The sequence below is a fragment of the Ochotona curzoniae genome, unplaced genomic scaffold (genome assembly GCF_017591425.1).
Source record: "Ochotona curzoniae isolate NIBS_2020 unplaced genomic scaffold, NIBS_Ocur_1.0 contig_883, whole genome shotgun sequence".
Taxonomy (NCBI): domain Eukaryota; kingdom Metazoa; phylum Chordata; class Mammalia; order Lagomorpha; family Ochotonidae; genus Ochotona; species Ochotona curzoniae.
Genome location: NW_024466599.1, coordinates 5,084,031 through 5,100,586, shown reverse-complemented (window position 1 = coordinate 5,100,586; position 16,556 = coordinate 5,084,031). Strand labels below are relative to the sequence as shown.

General features: G+C 55.9%; 1 protein-coding gene across 9 annotated transcripts in view; it reads right to left on the bottom strand.

The window, feature by feature from the left end:
- ASAP2 (ArfGAP with SH3 domain, ankyrin repeat and PH domain 2) overlaps positions 1-11,355 on the bottom strand; it is a 123,851-nt gene extending 112,496 nt beyond the window's left edge. For all 9 annotated transcript variants that reach the window (XM_040992790.1, XM_040992797.1, XM_040992791.1 and 6 more), the window contains exon 1: positions 11,172-11,355. In XM_040992790.1, coding sequence (XP_040848724.1) covers positions 11,172-11,297 — 126 coding nt within the window. In that variant the 5' untranslated portion in view covers positions 11,298-11,355. The remainder of the gene's footprint in view (positions 1-11,171) is intronic.
- Between the last annotated feature and the right edge of the window lie 5,201 nt (positions 11,356-16,556).

Below are 16,556 nucleotides of genomic sequence, written 5' to 3'. Positions count from 1 at the left end.
AATCAACCAAGGGATCCTACAACTCCTGTGGGAATGCTCAAGGGACCCAGGATTACCAAAACCATCTTGGATAAGGGTGGACAACAGTGAAGGTCTCACATACTTGTTTATTTCAGACCTGACCTTAAGTCCAGAGTGACCAAGACCATGGTGTGGGCTGGGAGGACTTGCTCCCGCCCAGTTCTGCTTGGACATTATGATCTCACCCCAGGACGTGCCTAATTTTCAGCTTAATAACAAACTGGGATAGACTGGCTGAATTTCTGAGCCCACCTCCAGTTGTCTCGGCCAGGCCCGACCTCATGTGGCAGGCGAGCAGACACTCCGTTCCCACTATGAGGGTATAAAAGACCAGTGAAAGACAATTCAGAGTCCAGAAACACACCACACAACAAACTTCAATTCACCCTCGAAAATGGTGCTGGGAGACATCGAAGGAGAAAACAGCCGTCGCCGAGCAAAGGACGGGGACAGTGGCATCCACACACTACAGAAGGAAGTCGGACTTCCTAGCTCACATCATGCACAAAAACTAAGACCTGAGGAAAGAAAACCATCAACAGCATACCAGTAAGTCACCACCCCCACCTCCCATGAATGTCAGTTCAAAACCTGGCTGCTCCCGACTCAGATCCGGCTCCCTGCCGAAGCCCCCGGTGGGAGACCTGGAGGAAGTTCCTGGCTCCAGCACGGCCCGGCCCAGGGCATCTGAGACGTGATCCAGTGAAGGCAAGAACTCTGTAACATTGCCTTTCAAATTCAGATAAGTACAGATAAATCTAAAAAAAAACTAGCACAAATCTTTGTAATATTAGGCAACAGTTCCTTAGCTACAATAACAAAAGCAAACAATCAGAGGAAAATGGCTATTAGCTATTTTGTACTTCATCAAAATTTTCAACATCAGGACTCTGAAAATCATTGAGTTAAAAAACTGTCTAAAAATGTTTAAAAAAAAATCTTTACAAATTATATACCTGATTGACTCAGGTACAGGAATATATGAAGTCCTCTCAAAATCCAACAGTGAACACACAAATAATCCACCATAAACATGGGCAGAGGACAGGAACAGCTCTGCACCTGAAGGCCCCAGCCAACGGTCACAGCACCAGTCACCCTGGAGGGCAATGCTCGACAAAGCCAGAGCGAAACCCTCACAGTTGTCAGGATCCCTGTGCTCAAACCCAGAGCGGTCAGCACTGCCAGAGGTGGAGGCGGCACGCTCACACTGCCGGCGGAGGGAAGGTGGTACAGCCTCCCCGCCAAAAACATGCTGGCAGGTCCCCAGATGGTCCAGCAGAGCTGCGCAAACTCAGCAACTCCACCCTGCCACATCCATATACAAACACCCAAGGGCCCCGGGGCGGGGGAGGGTTGCCCCACTCCCCCTCCCCTGCTCCCTCTTCCCGCCAGTGCTAAGGCAGAGCAGGGAGGCCCCCCTACGGTGTCAATATTCCATATGGGCGCAGGTTCAAGTCCTGGCTGCTCCACTTCTCACCACCACCCCTCCTCCCCCAGTTCTTTATAAAGTTCTGGTCTCTTAGCTGACCAAGTTCACCACAGCGTGCATCCACAGACCCAGACAATTGCTGCAAAGGACCTGACGTCCTGGCCCAGTGAGCTGGCTGTCATGTCTCCCGTGTGCATCTGAGCATGCTCTCCACTGCACAGGCATCAGCACCTGGGGAGGCCCAGTCCTGATACCTGCACTCCAAGGTCAGACCACAACACCTTGTGATTTTCCCTGTGGCTGGAGGGTTAAGTCCAACAATCTAGCTGGGGAGTATCCCAAGAAATCTTGCCTGGGTTGACCTCACACCTGACTCTCACGTGCACCAGCCAGAGGGTAAGGCTCAGCTTGTCACCTACACCGAAGCAGAACTGGCAGAGGCAACAGCCCGGCCAGCTCCAGCCCAGCCTCATCTCGAACACAAACCAACAAGAGCAGCAGCCTAGGCTAGCCCAACGCAGCCTGCCACAGGCACCAGCGGGTGCCGTGGCCTAGTCAGGGCCACCTCCAATACGTCCCAGCAGACCCACCCCCAGCCCTGGTTTTAGTGAGTTCCAGCATGTGCAGCGGCCTAGCCAGGGGCTCCTGCACTTCTAATCCAGGTCCCTGCTGATTCATCTGGGAAAGCAGCAGGTGGCCCAAGTGCTTGGGTTCCTGCACCCTTGCGGGACAGCTGGATGAATTTCCAGGCTCCTTGCTCTGGCCTGGCCAAGCTCCAGCTGCTGCAGCCATGTGGCGGAGTGAAGAACTCTTTCTTCTTCTTTCTCTCTCTCTCCTGTCCTCCCTCCTGCTTTGTAACTCTGCTTTTCAAATAAAATTAATTAATTAAAAAAATTTTTTAGGGGTTGGTGTTGTGCCGCATGTTAAAGTGGACTGAAGTGGGGTCCGGCGCGTGGCCTAGTGGCTAAAGTCCTCACCTTGAACGAACCGGGATCCCATATGGGCGCCAGTTCTAGTCCCGGTGACTCCACTTCCCATCCAGCTCCCTGCCTGTGGCCTGGGAAGGCAGGTGAGGACAGCCCAAAGCTTTGGGACCCTGCACCCATGTGGGAATCCCAGAAGAAGTTCCTGGATCCTGGCTTCGGATCGGCATAGCATCAGCCGTTGCGCTCACTTGGGGAGTGAATCATCGGACGGAAGATCTTCCTCTCTGTCTCTCCTCCTCTCTGTATATCTGCCTTTCCAATAAGTACATAAATGTTTAAAAAAAGAAAAATGGACTGAAGTGCTGGCATCCCACATGGGCACTGGTTCAAGTCCCAGCTGCTGCACTTGTGATTCAGCTACCTGCTCATGGCCTGGGAAAACAGGAAGGAGAGCCGGGGTCATGGCACCGCATGGGAGACCTGGAAGAAATCCTGGCTTTGGACTGCTCAGCTCTGGCTGTTGCAGCCATCTGGGGAGTGAACCAGGGGATGGAAGGTTGATTTCTGTGTGTGTGTGTGTGTGTGTGTGTGTGCTCCTCTCTCTGTAAATCTGCCTTTCCAAGAAAAACAAATTCCTTTAAAAAAAAAAAAAGATTTTTTTTTTTTCTTGGAAAAATAGCAGCTGGAGATAGGCTGATCAGAAGCCAGGAGCGTCTACCAGGTCTCTCACACAGGTAAAACGTTCCAAGGCTTTGACCCACCCTCTATTGCCTTCCCAGGCCACAAGCAGGGAGCTAGAAGGGAAACAGAGCAGCCAGGACACAAACCAGTGCCCATATGGGGATCCCAGTGTGTACAAGGCAAGGATTCAGCCACTGGGCCATCACGCTGGGCCCCAAATAAAGAGAAGACTTTAAAAACAAAAGTTAATAACTCCACTTGCAGATCTGGCAGCCATACTGTCTCTGAACTATGACCTCGCCTGGCCTCCTGTCATTCATCCCAGAGCCGTTCCAGATGTGAATAGGGAGATTTTTCCAGCTGGCAAAGGTGCTTAGCGATCACCGAGTCATACCAAATGAAGAGCTGGGGGCTCTGCTAGCACCTTTATGTAAGGAAACCACTGCAGCTCAAGCGTCCAGTCTGTGGGGCGACACTAAGCCCTGTGCCCATTGCCAGCACCTGCTGTGCACCCAAGCACAAGCTTTCCAGGCAGGGCTGGGGAAACGCTTCAGGGCAAGCAGGAGACCTCAGCCAGCAAGGCACCAGGTGGAATTCCAGCCCCGGGTCACAAACCACAAGGAGTGCAGGGATGGGGGTTGGGGAAGGAGGCAGCCCTGTAACCCTGGTCAAATGGGTTACAGGTGATTTTTTTTTCTTTTTGGAACAACTAAGCAGGTGAAGAATAAAGGTGCCAAGAACTGAAAACACACCTGGTGTGCAGCAAGCACCCGAGAAACGTTGGAAAGAAAAGACAAAAGCAAAAGCCACCTACGTGGACCGGTGCCATGCTCAGCCATGCTCAGGACCTCCTGGCAAACCAGTGACCTTGCCAGACACAGTGCTGACCCAAGCAGGTGCTCTTACGCAGGGTAGGAGACGCCCGTGAGCCCTGCCATCGGCTCCCAGGGCAGCCTGGACAAGGCACCCCAGCAGGGCTGCCTGCACAGCTCATGCAGCCCAGGAACCCCATCAGAGGCCGCTGTGCCAACCCCGAGGCTTGCACGGCTGTGGGGCCTGACCCACACCAGACCCCACCTGCACCAAACCCCGGCGCTTCTGGACGCCTGTGCTGACTGCCCTGTCATCCCAACACCTGTTGGGGCACAGTGCCTCTCAGCCAGACCCTCAGAATCAAGTCACAGTGATGACCGAGGGAGCTGCAGGCAGCCTGCTGAAGCAGAGCTGTGGAACACCCAGTCGCTCAGTAAACACCGTCACGCCTGGAATTCTTCCTCTGAATTCAGTCAGGGGTGTCATGCAGCAGGACTGGAAAAATGAACTAGCGGCAGATTTCCCAAGCGTGTAAGCAGAATCCAGCACTTACCCCAATTAGGAACGTGCGCGCAGCCCACTGGGGGAGCGTTCGCTCTAATAAGCGGTACATTCACGCCACTGCACCGTCAGAGGAGCTGGCTCACTGGCTCACGGTACTGCTCCCTCCACCACACCTCCAACACCCAGGCTCTAGCCTGAGAATGAAGGTCTGAGTGAAGGAGCGTACAGCATGGCCTGGCACGGGGTGCAGCGGGTAATGGTGTCTCCTGGGATGCCAGCCTGCTCTGTCGGAGCGCAGGTTCAGGTCCCGGCTACTCCGCCTCCTATCTAGCTCCCTGCTAACATGCCTGTGACAACAGGGGAAGACAGCCCCAGTGCTTGGGCCCCCGCCACCCCTGAGGAGCCCTGGACAGAATTCCTGGCTCCTGGCTTCAGGCTGGCCCAGCCCAAGCTGCTCCAGTTATCTGGGAACTGAGCCAGTGCATGGAAGATCACTTTCTCCCTTCACTTTCCCTTTAACATCCTTTTTTTTTTTTTAAGATTCATTTCTTTTACTTGAAGTCAGAGTTTTAGAGACAAGGAGAACCAGAAAGAGATCATCCATCCAGTGGTTCACTCCCCAGGTGGCTTGCTATGCCAGAGCTGAGCTGACCCAAAGCTGGCAGCCAAGTGCTCCTTCCAGTCTCCCACACGGGTGCAGAATCCCAAGGACCTGAGCCATCTTCTGCTGCTTTCTCAGGCCACCAGCAAGAAGCCGGATCAGAAGTGGAGCAGCCAGGATTTGAACATGCGCCCACATAGGATGCCTCACCACAGGAGAATTAGCCCCGGCACAGGCTTTCATGGTCTGTTAACTGAACCTCACTGTTGGCCTCTGAAATCTGTATTTTATTCCACACATCAGAATATCTTTACAGAAAGAAACTGACTTCTCTAGAGTGTCAAAAAGATTCACAGCACGAAGCACAACTGACACAGCCCCAGACGGTCGGGGGTCTGCGGGAAGAAGCCAGTTCTGCTGTCCATGCGGACACCCGGCACTGGTGTCCGGGAGAGCACACCCAGACAAGTTCCTCCATAAAGAAGGTGACCATCATGGATCACAGCCCAGAGCTCTGGCTGCCGGGGTGCGTGCTCCACCTGACACAGCAAGGCAGAAGCCATGTGAGAGACAAGGGGCCCAGGGCGACCCAGTTGGAAGCCCTGACACCGTGGAAAGGGGGTGAGCAGAGGGGAACATCCCTGCCATGGGGTGATGTCAGCCCCTTTTTAGCCAGGCAAGAGCAGCGTCTGGGGAGCTGATGTAGGGACCATACTGTAGGCACCTGACCCCTGCCAAGCTTTCGTCGAGAAAACGGCCAACTCGCCCCTCCAGCCCCGCCAGACAGCACGCCGGCCCTCATCAGCACCACAGCACAGCGCGACTGGTCCCCCACCAGCTCCTGCCGCCAGCCCGCCAGGCAGCACACACTGTTCCCTCCTTCAACTGGCCTGCGAGCCGAGCTGGGCCGAGCTGGGCCGAGGCCTATCCTGGGGCAGCAGCTCTGCTGCTCGCCTCCCGCCCCAGCACGCAGCAGGACTACGCAGGCAGGTCCCAGCTGCTGCCCCCGCAGCACGGGTCTCCACGGGCCTCCCACCCCACCATGCCAGCCCTCTCCTCTTGCCTGGATTCCTGCCACAGCTACCGCCTGGCTGGTTCCTCTATGGTCTCTGCATCACTGGTCCATTTCCCAGGAAACAATCACAATGATGTTTCTAAGATGCAGTCAGAATTACGCACACCCTGCTCAAAATCCTCCAAGGACTTCCCAGCATGAAGTCCACAACAGAACTCAAATGCCCTCCCAGAAAGACGAGGCCCTGAGCCATCTGGTCCTGCCACAAAAGCCAAGACTACAGGCCGGGACAGTGGTATAGTATGCTATTCCTCCACCCGTGAGCACCGGTGTCCCATACAGGTGCCGGTTCTAGTCCTGGCTGCTCCATTTCCCATCCAGCTCCCTGTTTATCAGGCCTGGGAAAGCAGTGGAGCCCAAGTGCTTGGGGTCTCTGTACTCACCTGGGAGACCCAGAAGAAGCTCCTGGCTTCAGACAAGCCCAGCTCTTATGGCCATTTGGGGAGTGAACCAGTGGAGAGGAAACTTTTTCTCTCAGGAAAATCAGCTTTTCAAACAAAAAATATAAACAAATCTTAAAAAAAAAGAAGTCAAGCCTCCAGGCCCCACCCAAACTGATGAAGGGAGAATCCAGGATCCGCCACTGAGTTCTCAGGGGAAAAACTCACAGGCAGCTGGTCACAAGGCTCTGCCTTCTGTTCCATTTGAGGCAGAGGCAGGGAGATGGGAAGACAGCAGCTCTGAGCCACTGCTTCATTCTACAAACACCCACAAACATCTGGGCTGAGACAGACCCCGTGGGATGGACAGTACAGGTCTTGCACACGGGTGGCAGGGGCCACCATCAGGGCCTCCAGAGGGTGTGAGGCAGGATGCTGGGCTCAGCAGCCAGAGCCAGGAACCGCACCAGGCTCCACGAGGTGAGTCAAGGGGCCGTCACCATTAAGGCTAGACACACGTCCGTGATCGGTGCATGTAACAAACTCCCAGGAGACCACCGTGCTGCTGCCAGGCACGCCATCTGCAGTCCCCACAGGGTCGTCTGCATGGCCCAAGCACTGGAGGTGAGCCAGCCGACCGCAGGTCCAGCGTGGGGAGAACCACTCCTGCCTGTTTCTTGTCCCATGACCTGACACGCAGTGTTGCTGAGCCCTGGGCGAAGGCCTAGGAGCAGCACTGTCACCCTGGAGGACGCGAGTCCCCAGAGGATTGTCTTCTCTGGTGCTACCGCTCCTTCTGTCCAGATCTCACCACTTCACATTCCAGCACCCTGGGGCCAGTGTGTAGCACACTAACCCACCACCTGCAGCACCAGCAACCCACAAGAATGCTGGTTCGAGTCCCAGCTGCTCTACTTCCAATCCAGCTCCCTGAGAAAGCAAAAGGCTTTGGGCTTCTGGACCCTTGTGGGAGACCCAGAAAAAGTTCCTGGCTCCTAGGCTCAGACCGGCCCAGCACTGGCCATTGAGGGAGAGAACCGGCAGGCGGAGGACCTCTCTTTCTCTGACTTTTTCAAGTAAAATAAAATAAAACCTAAAAAACATAACAGTGGCCCCGTGTGCCCCATGCTTCCAAAGCCAGACACAGCGGGTGAGGGGGTGTCTTGCAGGTGGCAGAGGCAGGACACGGCTCCCAGTCCAGGAGCTGGAGTCACCGGCCCCAACAAGCCACAAAGGGCCCTGTCTGCATCAGAATGCGCCCGGTTCCCACTGCCACTGCCAGCAGGGGCCGCCTGGGGACAGCAAGCCCCTGGGCTGTGACCGCACTGCAATTTCCAAGGGAGGCAAGGACAAACAGGCAAGAACCATGGCCCCGGAAGGAAGTAGATTACACTGGAAGACTTGTAAGTCAACATCAAATTTATTTTTAAAACTACATGCTCCTGGCATGTCAGTGAGCCAGAAGGGTCGCGCTGCACACACAGACACCCCACATCTGCCAGATTCCCCCCTGGTGTGAGATCATTCCAAAGTGCCCACAGCTCACACACAGCAACACAGATTCCCACCACCAAAAAAAAAGAAGAAAGAAAGAAAGGAAAAACGCTCACTCTTCAGATTTATACCACAATGACTTACTTTTTTTCCACCAATTGCAAAACATGGGGCCGACTCCAGACTTGGCAAAGCTTGTAAAAACTGCAAAATAATTACTTCACCCGGAGAAAGTGACTGAATCAAAACTTTAAAACACAGCTCGGTGGACTCACTGCCAAGACAGCAAACTGGTTTAAAAAAAAAAAAAGAACCCACAGGGGTTAATCCATGAGTGGGTTTTCCACTCACCCACAGGCCCTCCCGTACGCCAAGTCCCCACCCAGGACTGGGCATTCCCTGAGGGATGCCTTGGCAAGTGCTGGCCCTGACTAAGCCCATGACGCAGGAGGCACCACGCGCCACACTGCATGGTGTCTCTCTCTATGCAGACCTTAAAACCGAGCAAAATGAGAACACGCAAGTGGGTGATGCAGACTGAACTTGAACTCGGGTTAACAGCATGGAGCAACTGAAAGCACTCAGCATGACGAAGAAAAGGGTGCCACCAAGTCGAAAGCCACGCGGAGCCAAGTTCAAACTCTGTTTCAGTCCTCCACAGCCTGGAACAAACGACTTGACCTTGTCCCCAAAGACTAACCACGCCACGCGAGGTCTGTGGAACATGGCAGGGGACAGGGAGCGGGACCCCATGGCTGCCCATCCAGCAACACGCAAACAAATCACACCGCACGAGCCAGTTCTTAGCACAAACGACCTACATGAGAAATGACAGAGGTGAATTAGTTTAAAATTAGTTTACCAATTCCACCAGTCATGTTGGTAAACACAGAAACAAGGGTTTCACAATTTTAAACTTATTACAGGTTAAATGAGTGATAGTCACCTCGTCTGAAAACAAAATATTGTGAGCACCAGACACAGGTCAACTGTTTTTCTGGGGGGGGGGGGGGAATGGACCTGAACATAAAACTCTAGGAAAAGAACAATACGGAAGGGAATCTGCACGGATTCCTCCCAGAGATAAACAGCTTGCACACTTAGGCCCAAGTATGCGCACCACCACCATCACAGCAGGTGCACTGGACTTAAAGTAAGATGAATCTGCAATGACTTCAATGTTTCCATTTCTGGAACTCCAACTAAGGGGCTGGCACTGTGGTGCCACCTGCATTATGCCACCAGCATTAAGCTACCACCTGCAGCAACAGCATCCCGTAGGGTGGTAGTTCACATCCTAGCTGCTCCATTTCCAATCCTGCTCTCTGTTAGTGTGCCTGGGAAAGCAGTGGAAGACGGCCCAAGCACTTGGGCCCCTCTAGGTATGTGGGAGACCCCAGGGACGCTCCTGGCTCCTGGCTCCAGCCTGGTCCAGCCCTGGTGCTGCAGCCATTTGGGGAGTGAACCAGTGGATGGAAGATTCTCATTCTCTCCCCCTCTCCATGACTGAGTTTCAAATAAATAAATTCTTTTAAAAAAAAAAAGCATGAACCAATTTTTGTACTTAGATGACAACATGCAGCAAGGTTGCAACTTAACAACATGGCCAAATCCTGTCTCTTTTTAATCTGCTCAGTCGCTAAGCTCTGGGGGTAATCTCCAGCCCAGCCTACAAAAAGAGCTTTGGAATTATACGCTGCACACTAAAATTAATTGGAGAGAGGGGGCGCCCATCTTAACAGCACTCCCAGTCCCTATCCGGCTTCAGGCGGGAGCCAGCGACCCTGGCTCACACACACACCCCACCAAGCAGCTCCGTGAGGCCGAGGCCCTGAGGCCGGGGCTGCCTGCCCTTCTGGAACCTTCTGTCCCTCTCCACCTCTCCACCCACATCCCCAGCGGTGTCTTCTCAAGACAGCCGGCTCTTTTGCCTTTTCCCAGAGCCACCTCCCAGGCCACGTCCCACCTGCCCCGTGGGAAGGCATCATTTCCCGAAGCCTTTCAGATAAAAGTAGAGTTTGGTGTTCTAGAGAAAGCTGGGCTGACAGCAGCTCATCTCCACACAGCCTCCTTCTGGCCAAAACCAGGGGAGGAGGCCGGCCACCGAGTCAGCCGAGAACAACCAAGTCCGCTGCTGCCCAGAACCACGACCTGTGTCTTCCGCCCCTCTCCTGCGGACCTTCCACGTCTACAGAGAACTCGCCACCAAGGGAAAACATTCTACATCTTTTTCTCGAGGGATTCTTAATAGCAGATTCTTTGTTTCAGTGGGGGGGAAGGGGTAAGTGAGTCCTGGCCTGGACTGAAAGCTCTGGGCGCCCCTCCCCCCAACTCTAGCCAGGCACTTTTGTGGGGTTCCCCCCCTGCAATACCTAGACTACATACCCAAGTTTAAAAATGCAACCTGCGACCTGCCAAGGGGCCCAGAAACAGTGAGCTGTGGATCCCGGCCACTACACACCAGGGTAAATAGACCAACCCTCCCCCCAGGGAGCCACAGGGAGGGCAGTGCACCCACACACCGACAGGTGAGGAAGGTGAGGCTGGAGCGAGGACCTGCCCCGAGCCGGCCTGCGGGCGGCATCTGTGTCCCAGCCGGAGCTGCAGAGCCCCTCGGCGGCATGACGGTGCACCAGCGCTTCCCTAGATCCAGGCCTCTCCTAGGTAGGCGAAGGCAGCGGCCCGGGGATCCCGCAGGTGAGGCTCAGGTAACCCCGAGCGGTACCGCAGGCCTCCAGGCTCCAGGCGCTCCGTACCCGCACCACCATCCGCACGGTGCGGGAGCGCCCGGCCTCCAGGCCAGGCTCCCCGGGACGGACTCACTGCCCGGGGGTCTGCGGAGAGCCGGGCACACAGCGCGGAGCCTCTCTGGGGACCCGTGGGGGGTCTGCACCGGCGACCTCAGACCCCGGGTCGCCGCTGCCCCCCGACTCTCTGCCCAAAGTTGGCAGCGCGGAAGGAATAGGCCCCGCCTGGGGACTCCGAGAGGGAAAAGGGGCGGGGGTCCCGCAAAGGCCCGAGGCGGCCCCGGACCGTCTTTTCTGAGCCCCCCGCATCGAAACAAAGGGCTTCTGTCTCGGACACGGCTGGCCCGGCCGCGGCCGCAGCGAAGGAGAAGAAACTTTTCCCAGCCGCGAGTGCGGGAGTGGCGGGGAGTGGCGCGGGGCGCCGACCCGGGCGCCGATCCGGGCGCGGCGCCGCCGGTCCCTGCGGCCGGAGCCGCCCCTCCGAGGCCGCCGCTCACCTCCTCGATGGCCGCCACTGTGTTCCGGCACTGGGCGGTGCGCGTGGTGAAGCTGGAGGCCGTGGGCGCCTTGTAGTCCTCATGGGTCTCGGCCACGAATTCCGACACCGAGATCTGGTCCGGCATCGCCGCAACGCGCGGCCGCGGGGGAGCCGCCGCCTCCTCCGCCTCCTCCTCCTCCTCCTCCTCCTCCTCCTCCTCCTCCTCCTCGTCCGCCGCCGCGACCGCCGAGGGCTCCGGCAGCCGCCGCCTGGGCGCGCGGACAAAGGGGAGTGCCGGGCGCGGGGGGCCGCCGCAGGGCGCGGGAGCCGGCGCGGGGCCCGGCGGCGGGAGCAGGCGCGGCGCGCAGCCCGCAGCTCAGCCCGGCCGTCCGCCCGCGCGCGCGCCCTGGCCTCCCGCAACCGCCGCCGCCGCGCGCGTCCTCTCCAGCGAGCCCCGAGGCGGGCGCGCAGAGCCGGCGGGAACTGCCCGCCACCCAGCCGCGGGCCCCGAGCGCCTCCCGCGGAGAGGGGCGGGTCCGGCCGGGCGAGGGGGGCGGCGCGGCGGCCGGCGGGGCGCGGGGCGGGGCGCGCGGAGGCCCGGGCGCCAATCGGCGCGCTCGCCGCCGGGAAGCGGAGCCTGCGGGAAGCAGCGCGGCGCGCGCCCCGGGCCCTCGAGCCGCTCCCGGGCGCCGCCGCCGCGCGCCGCATTGTCTCGGCACCTGGGGCCCGCGCGGCGCGCCGGGGCTAAGGGGGCGCGTCCCCCGGGCAGGCCGCGCCGCGCGCGTCGAAGCCTCTCCCGGCCGGTCCGACGCTAGGTGCGCCCGCGCCCTGCCAGAGCCAACGCCCCCGGCTCCCGCCAGTGCGCGCCCGCAACCCCAGCTTAGCATCGAACCCCTCTGGGGTCCCCAACTGGGGCGCACTCGGGGAAGGCCCGGGCGGCAGGAAGTCGGTGGGAGCAGATCGCCCTCTGCCGGAGGATGCGCAGCGCCTGGGCCACAGCCGGTGCCCAGCCCTGGGCAGGGAGGAGCACCTGACACAGCCAGGAGTGGCGACCCTCCAGGGAACAACTCTGTGGTGTCCGTGACCCTGGTAGCCTTGGGAGAGGGCACCCCCAAATGCCAGGCCAAGGGCTTGATAGAATGCAGCCCCTCTAAAAGGTCGCGTTCATGGGCCCCAGTGTCACTGACTTGTTACCTGAGCTTGTCCCAGGGCAGGTTCCAGGACCCCGGGCCAGACTCCAACCTCGGGGAGCTGAGTTTTCTGCGGAGTTGGTGGTGGAGGGCGGTGGAGGGCGGTGGGGCCGGGCCGACTGAATCCTGACGGTGGTGCGCAGTTAGCTGTAGGCAGGAATCCTGGAGCCTGACTGTGAAGTCACACGCCTGAACTCCCCGCCGGCCATTAAGCTGAGAGAAACACAAAAACCTTTTGTGCATCTGACAAGGAGGAAGTGTGAGAGAAACTGGGAAGACAGTCCCTGTGAGGATTTGCTCTGAAGTGGTGGCCCTTCGGTCAGGCGTGATGCAATGGCCTCTGGTATCTCAGCAAAAATGCCTGTGGAATTTCAGTTTCCAGGATGGCTGTGTTAGTGGGGGATAGCTTTTAGCACTGAGGCTCACTTGGCAACTGGTTCTGTGTCCTTTCTTCCCTTTTGATGTCTCTGGGGCTTCCTTTATTTGTAACTTCATGAATCTTGGAGCTTAGAGTCCTCTGCCTTCGTGGTCACACCCTCTGCAGCCCAGGCCGGGTTCCGTGGCCTCCCACCTGGCTTTCTAGCCATCATCCTCTGTTCTTCTTGGACATGGGGCAGTGTCCACCCAGAATAGCATTTTGGGACTCGATCATTGCAGGGCCAGGCTCTGAGGAGTTCAGGAGAGCAAGGTGTGTTCTGCCCTCAGCATCTGGCGTTTGCCAAACTCTTCAAGACCACCAGCCCTCAAGGACAAAGGAAAGCTTGGTGTTCTCTTTCTGCACACTTCTCTTGCTCTTGTTCTTATGTGTCACTTTTACAAGGACAGGAAGTAGCAAAGATGCAATGCATTTTACAAGTGGGTGAGAAGGCTGGTGGAGAAGCAATAGTGGCCGAGACCGTGGGTGGAGCAAAAGGATATGTGGTGCTTCAGAGAGAGGATACAGTTTATTCCTTTACCTCCCCCTTAGAAATCTAAGCAAAGGGTGCTGGTGCAGTGGCATAGCAATCTAATCCCCCACCTGCTAGCACCAGGATCCCATATGGATGCTGCTTCATGTCCTGACTGCTCCACTTCAATCCAGCTCTCTGATTGTGGCCTAGGAAAACAGCAGAGCCTTGAGAAACTGCACCACGTGGGAGACCCAGAAGAAGCCCCTGGCTCCCAAACTCATATCAACTCAGCTCTGTCTGCTGTGGATATTTGACCAGGGAATCAGGGATGGAAGATCTCTCTCTCTCTAACAAAAAAAAAATGCCTTTCAAAATAAATAAATATTTTTAAGCTAAATGAGGGAGCCATGTTGCGTAGCAGGTGGTTAAGTGGCAGGTTGATTGAGCTGCAGTGCTGGCTTCCCGTACCCAAGTGATGATTCGAGCCCTGGCTGCTCTGCTTTCACTCCAGCTCCCTGCCGATGCTCCTGAGAAAGCGGGGGTGGCCCAGGGATTTGGGCTGCTGCCATGCATGTGGGAGACCTGGGTAGAGTGGCAGGCTCCCATCTTCCACCTAGTCTAGCTCCAGCCATTGCAGCCATTTGGCAAGTGAACCATCAGATGGATGGAACCTCTTTTTCTCTGTCTTCCTCTCTCTCTTTCACTTTGCCTTTCAAATAAATAAATCTTAAAAAGGAAAAGAAATCTAAGCAAAGGCCCAGCATTAAAGCCAGGCTTTGGCTTTGACAACACATAGCTAATGCTGTCTGCAGTTAACATGCCAAGTCTGAGTGGTTTCAAGCCCATCCGTGAACAATTGAGAGTTGGATCCAGAAGATGTCTCTCTCTCACACACACACACCACACACACATACACACCACACACACACACACACACACACACACACACACACACACACACACACACACACAGGCTGGCTGGGTGACCCTCCCAGCCCGATCTCTCTCACACACACACACACCTGCTGTAATATATCAAGTGAGGAGGAGCGTGCAGATCACGCCATCATAAGCCCGAACTCCCTCATGCACGAATTTTAAATCCAAAAGGCCCAATGGAGTGGGGCTTGAACTCCTGCAGTTTCAGTGTCACTCAGGATGCTGCCTCCCACTCCAGGAAGCATCATCTCCAACCCTACCTCCTGGCCAGGGCAGGTGACAGCTCAAGTACTCCCTGCCACATCCAGGCGAGACCTGGACTGAGATCCCAGCACCTGACTGCAGCCTGGCCCAGCCCAAGCCCAGCCGCTCTGGACGCTGGGGAGTAAGCCAGCAGATGGACCATCTTGCTCTCTCTCTACCTTTCAAGTAAAATGCAGATTAGCACATCAATGTCAAAAACCCTGAAACTCTTTGTCCTGATGAGAACCCACCACCGCCAGAAAAGAACCCACCTTGTGGGAGAGCGTGTGTGACCCTTGGGGTCCTGTCCCCATGAATGCTTGGTCAAGAACCAGTGACCCCCGGGGCGAGTCCTAGCACACGTTGACTTTGCACATCTGAAACGTTCTGAGTCCACATGTTAGAGAAGAGATCATTCACTGGCAGTTTTTAAAAAATGGTGTTGCAGTTGTATTATTTCCTGAGAAGAAAGGACATTATTCTCCAAAAAGGACATTTTTACAACCCTCAGAGACTGGCCACCAACCCGTTTTCCAAAGGGATTTTCTGCCCACAGTCCTTCACAGAAACCCAGGATGTTTCCACTCTTAGAACCGGGCATAAAATCTGCCCTGGGCTCTAACTGCACTTGTGGGTTGGCTGGTTTGGTGCAAGCTTGTCCAGTTCGGCTGCTGATAACTAGTCAATGATTACTCCTGGACCAGACAGTCTGTACCTTATCAGGAGTGCGGTAAACAGTGCGATGAAATCAAAACAGAATAACAGGAAAAGGTAACCTTTTCCGCACCTGAATGGTCCTCTGCCCAGGACGGTGTTGCTGAGTGAACCCATTTATGCCCAAGGGAGGATGGAGGGATACACCTGTCACAGTTCTTTCCTAGCACTCAGGAACCAGCCTACAAATGGGAGCTACGGCCTTTGGCACCAGCTTTGCTTCCCTGTGATAGTAAATGAACCTCCCTGGCCATTAGCGAACTTCTTTATGAAATGAGAGATGCTGAGAGTGGCTCATTCCAGAGGCTTCCACCTGCCCTGGCTTTCAGCAAGATCCCCTGCTTCATGTCTTCTGTCACTTTGAACACAGAGAAAGAACATGCACCGAGGGCTTCATCGCTGGTCCTAGCTGGTTGAGATGGAGAACGCTTTCGGCTAGAGCTCATGTTTGACAATGTGGTCATCTTGTTTGTTAACAGACACGGGCCTAGCAAACTGCGGAAGCATACTTGAGATCCATTCTTGCTGGAGCAAAGCTGTTTCTGTAGGTGGTGCTGTTGGTGCTGAACTGCAGGTAACAGCCATGGGCACGGGGGTGCCATCTCCCTCAGGGCTGGGCCAGTGGATCCTAAGTCATGGCGCAGATGACTGTCCATGCTCGGGAATGTTGCTTGTGTCGGGACAGCGGGAACACCACAGAGCAGTGTCTCATGCTACATCTCTCCCAGCTCTTTGTTCTTGGAGGAGCAGTCTCACAAGGGGCGTTGGCCAGTGCTAAAAAAACCCTGGCTTGATTTCTTGTGTTTTTGATGGCCTCAACTCAGTGACGGGATGGAGGTATTACTCATGCAAATCAAACTTACCAACGTGTCTTGTCTGCAGCTGCTGCACTGTGAGTAGGGACCATTGCTGAAGCCATATTTTTTCTCTGTTTGCAAACTGTGTGTGATCCTGCCACAAGGTCACTGTGACATTGACAAAGAAATTTACACCTCTGCTCTCTAACCTTCCTCTCGGTCATCAGCACACACGGAGGTCAGCCCACATCCGTGTCACAGCCACACTCATCTGTCAGGGACATGAGCAGCGTCTTTGCTTAGCTGGGTAATTTTCAGCCATAGACTCACAGTCCTGCTTTGTCAAATTGTGGGTGAACAGCAGGCATAGATCAGCTAGGGTGTGAGCATTCAATGAGACGCCGCGAGCCACAGGGAATGCACAAGGAAGTATATCATTTGTCGTTCTTCAAGCCGGTGGAAATTTAGAGACGCTTACCTATGCACATGTGTGCATGCCTTGGGCTGGTGGCTCACTGAACGTTGGCCAGGGCCTGCTGAGCGATAATGCCAGCACGTCTTTCCTTCCACTGCTGGAACCCAGCCCCACGAGGGCAGCCCTCAGGCAGCTGGACTGCAGGAGCGAAGGCAG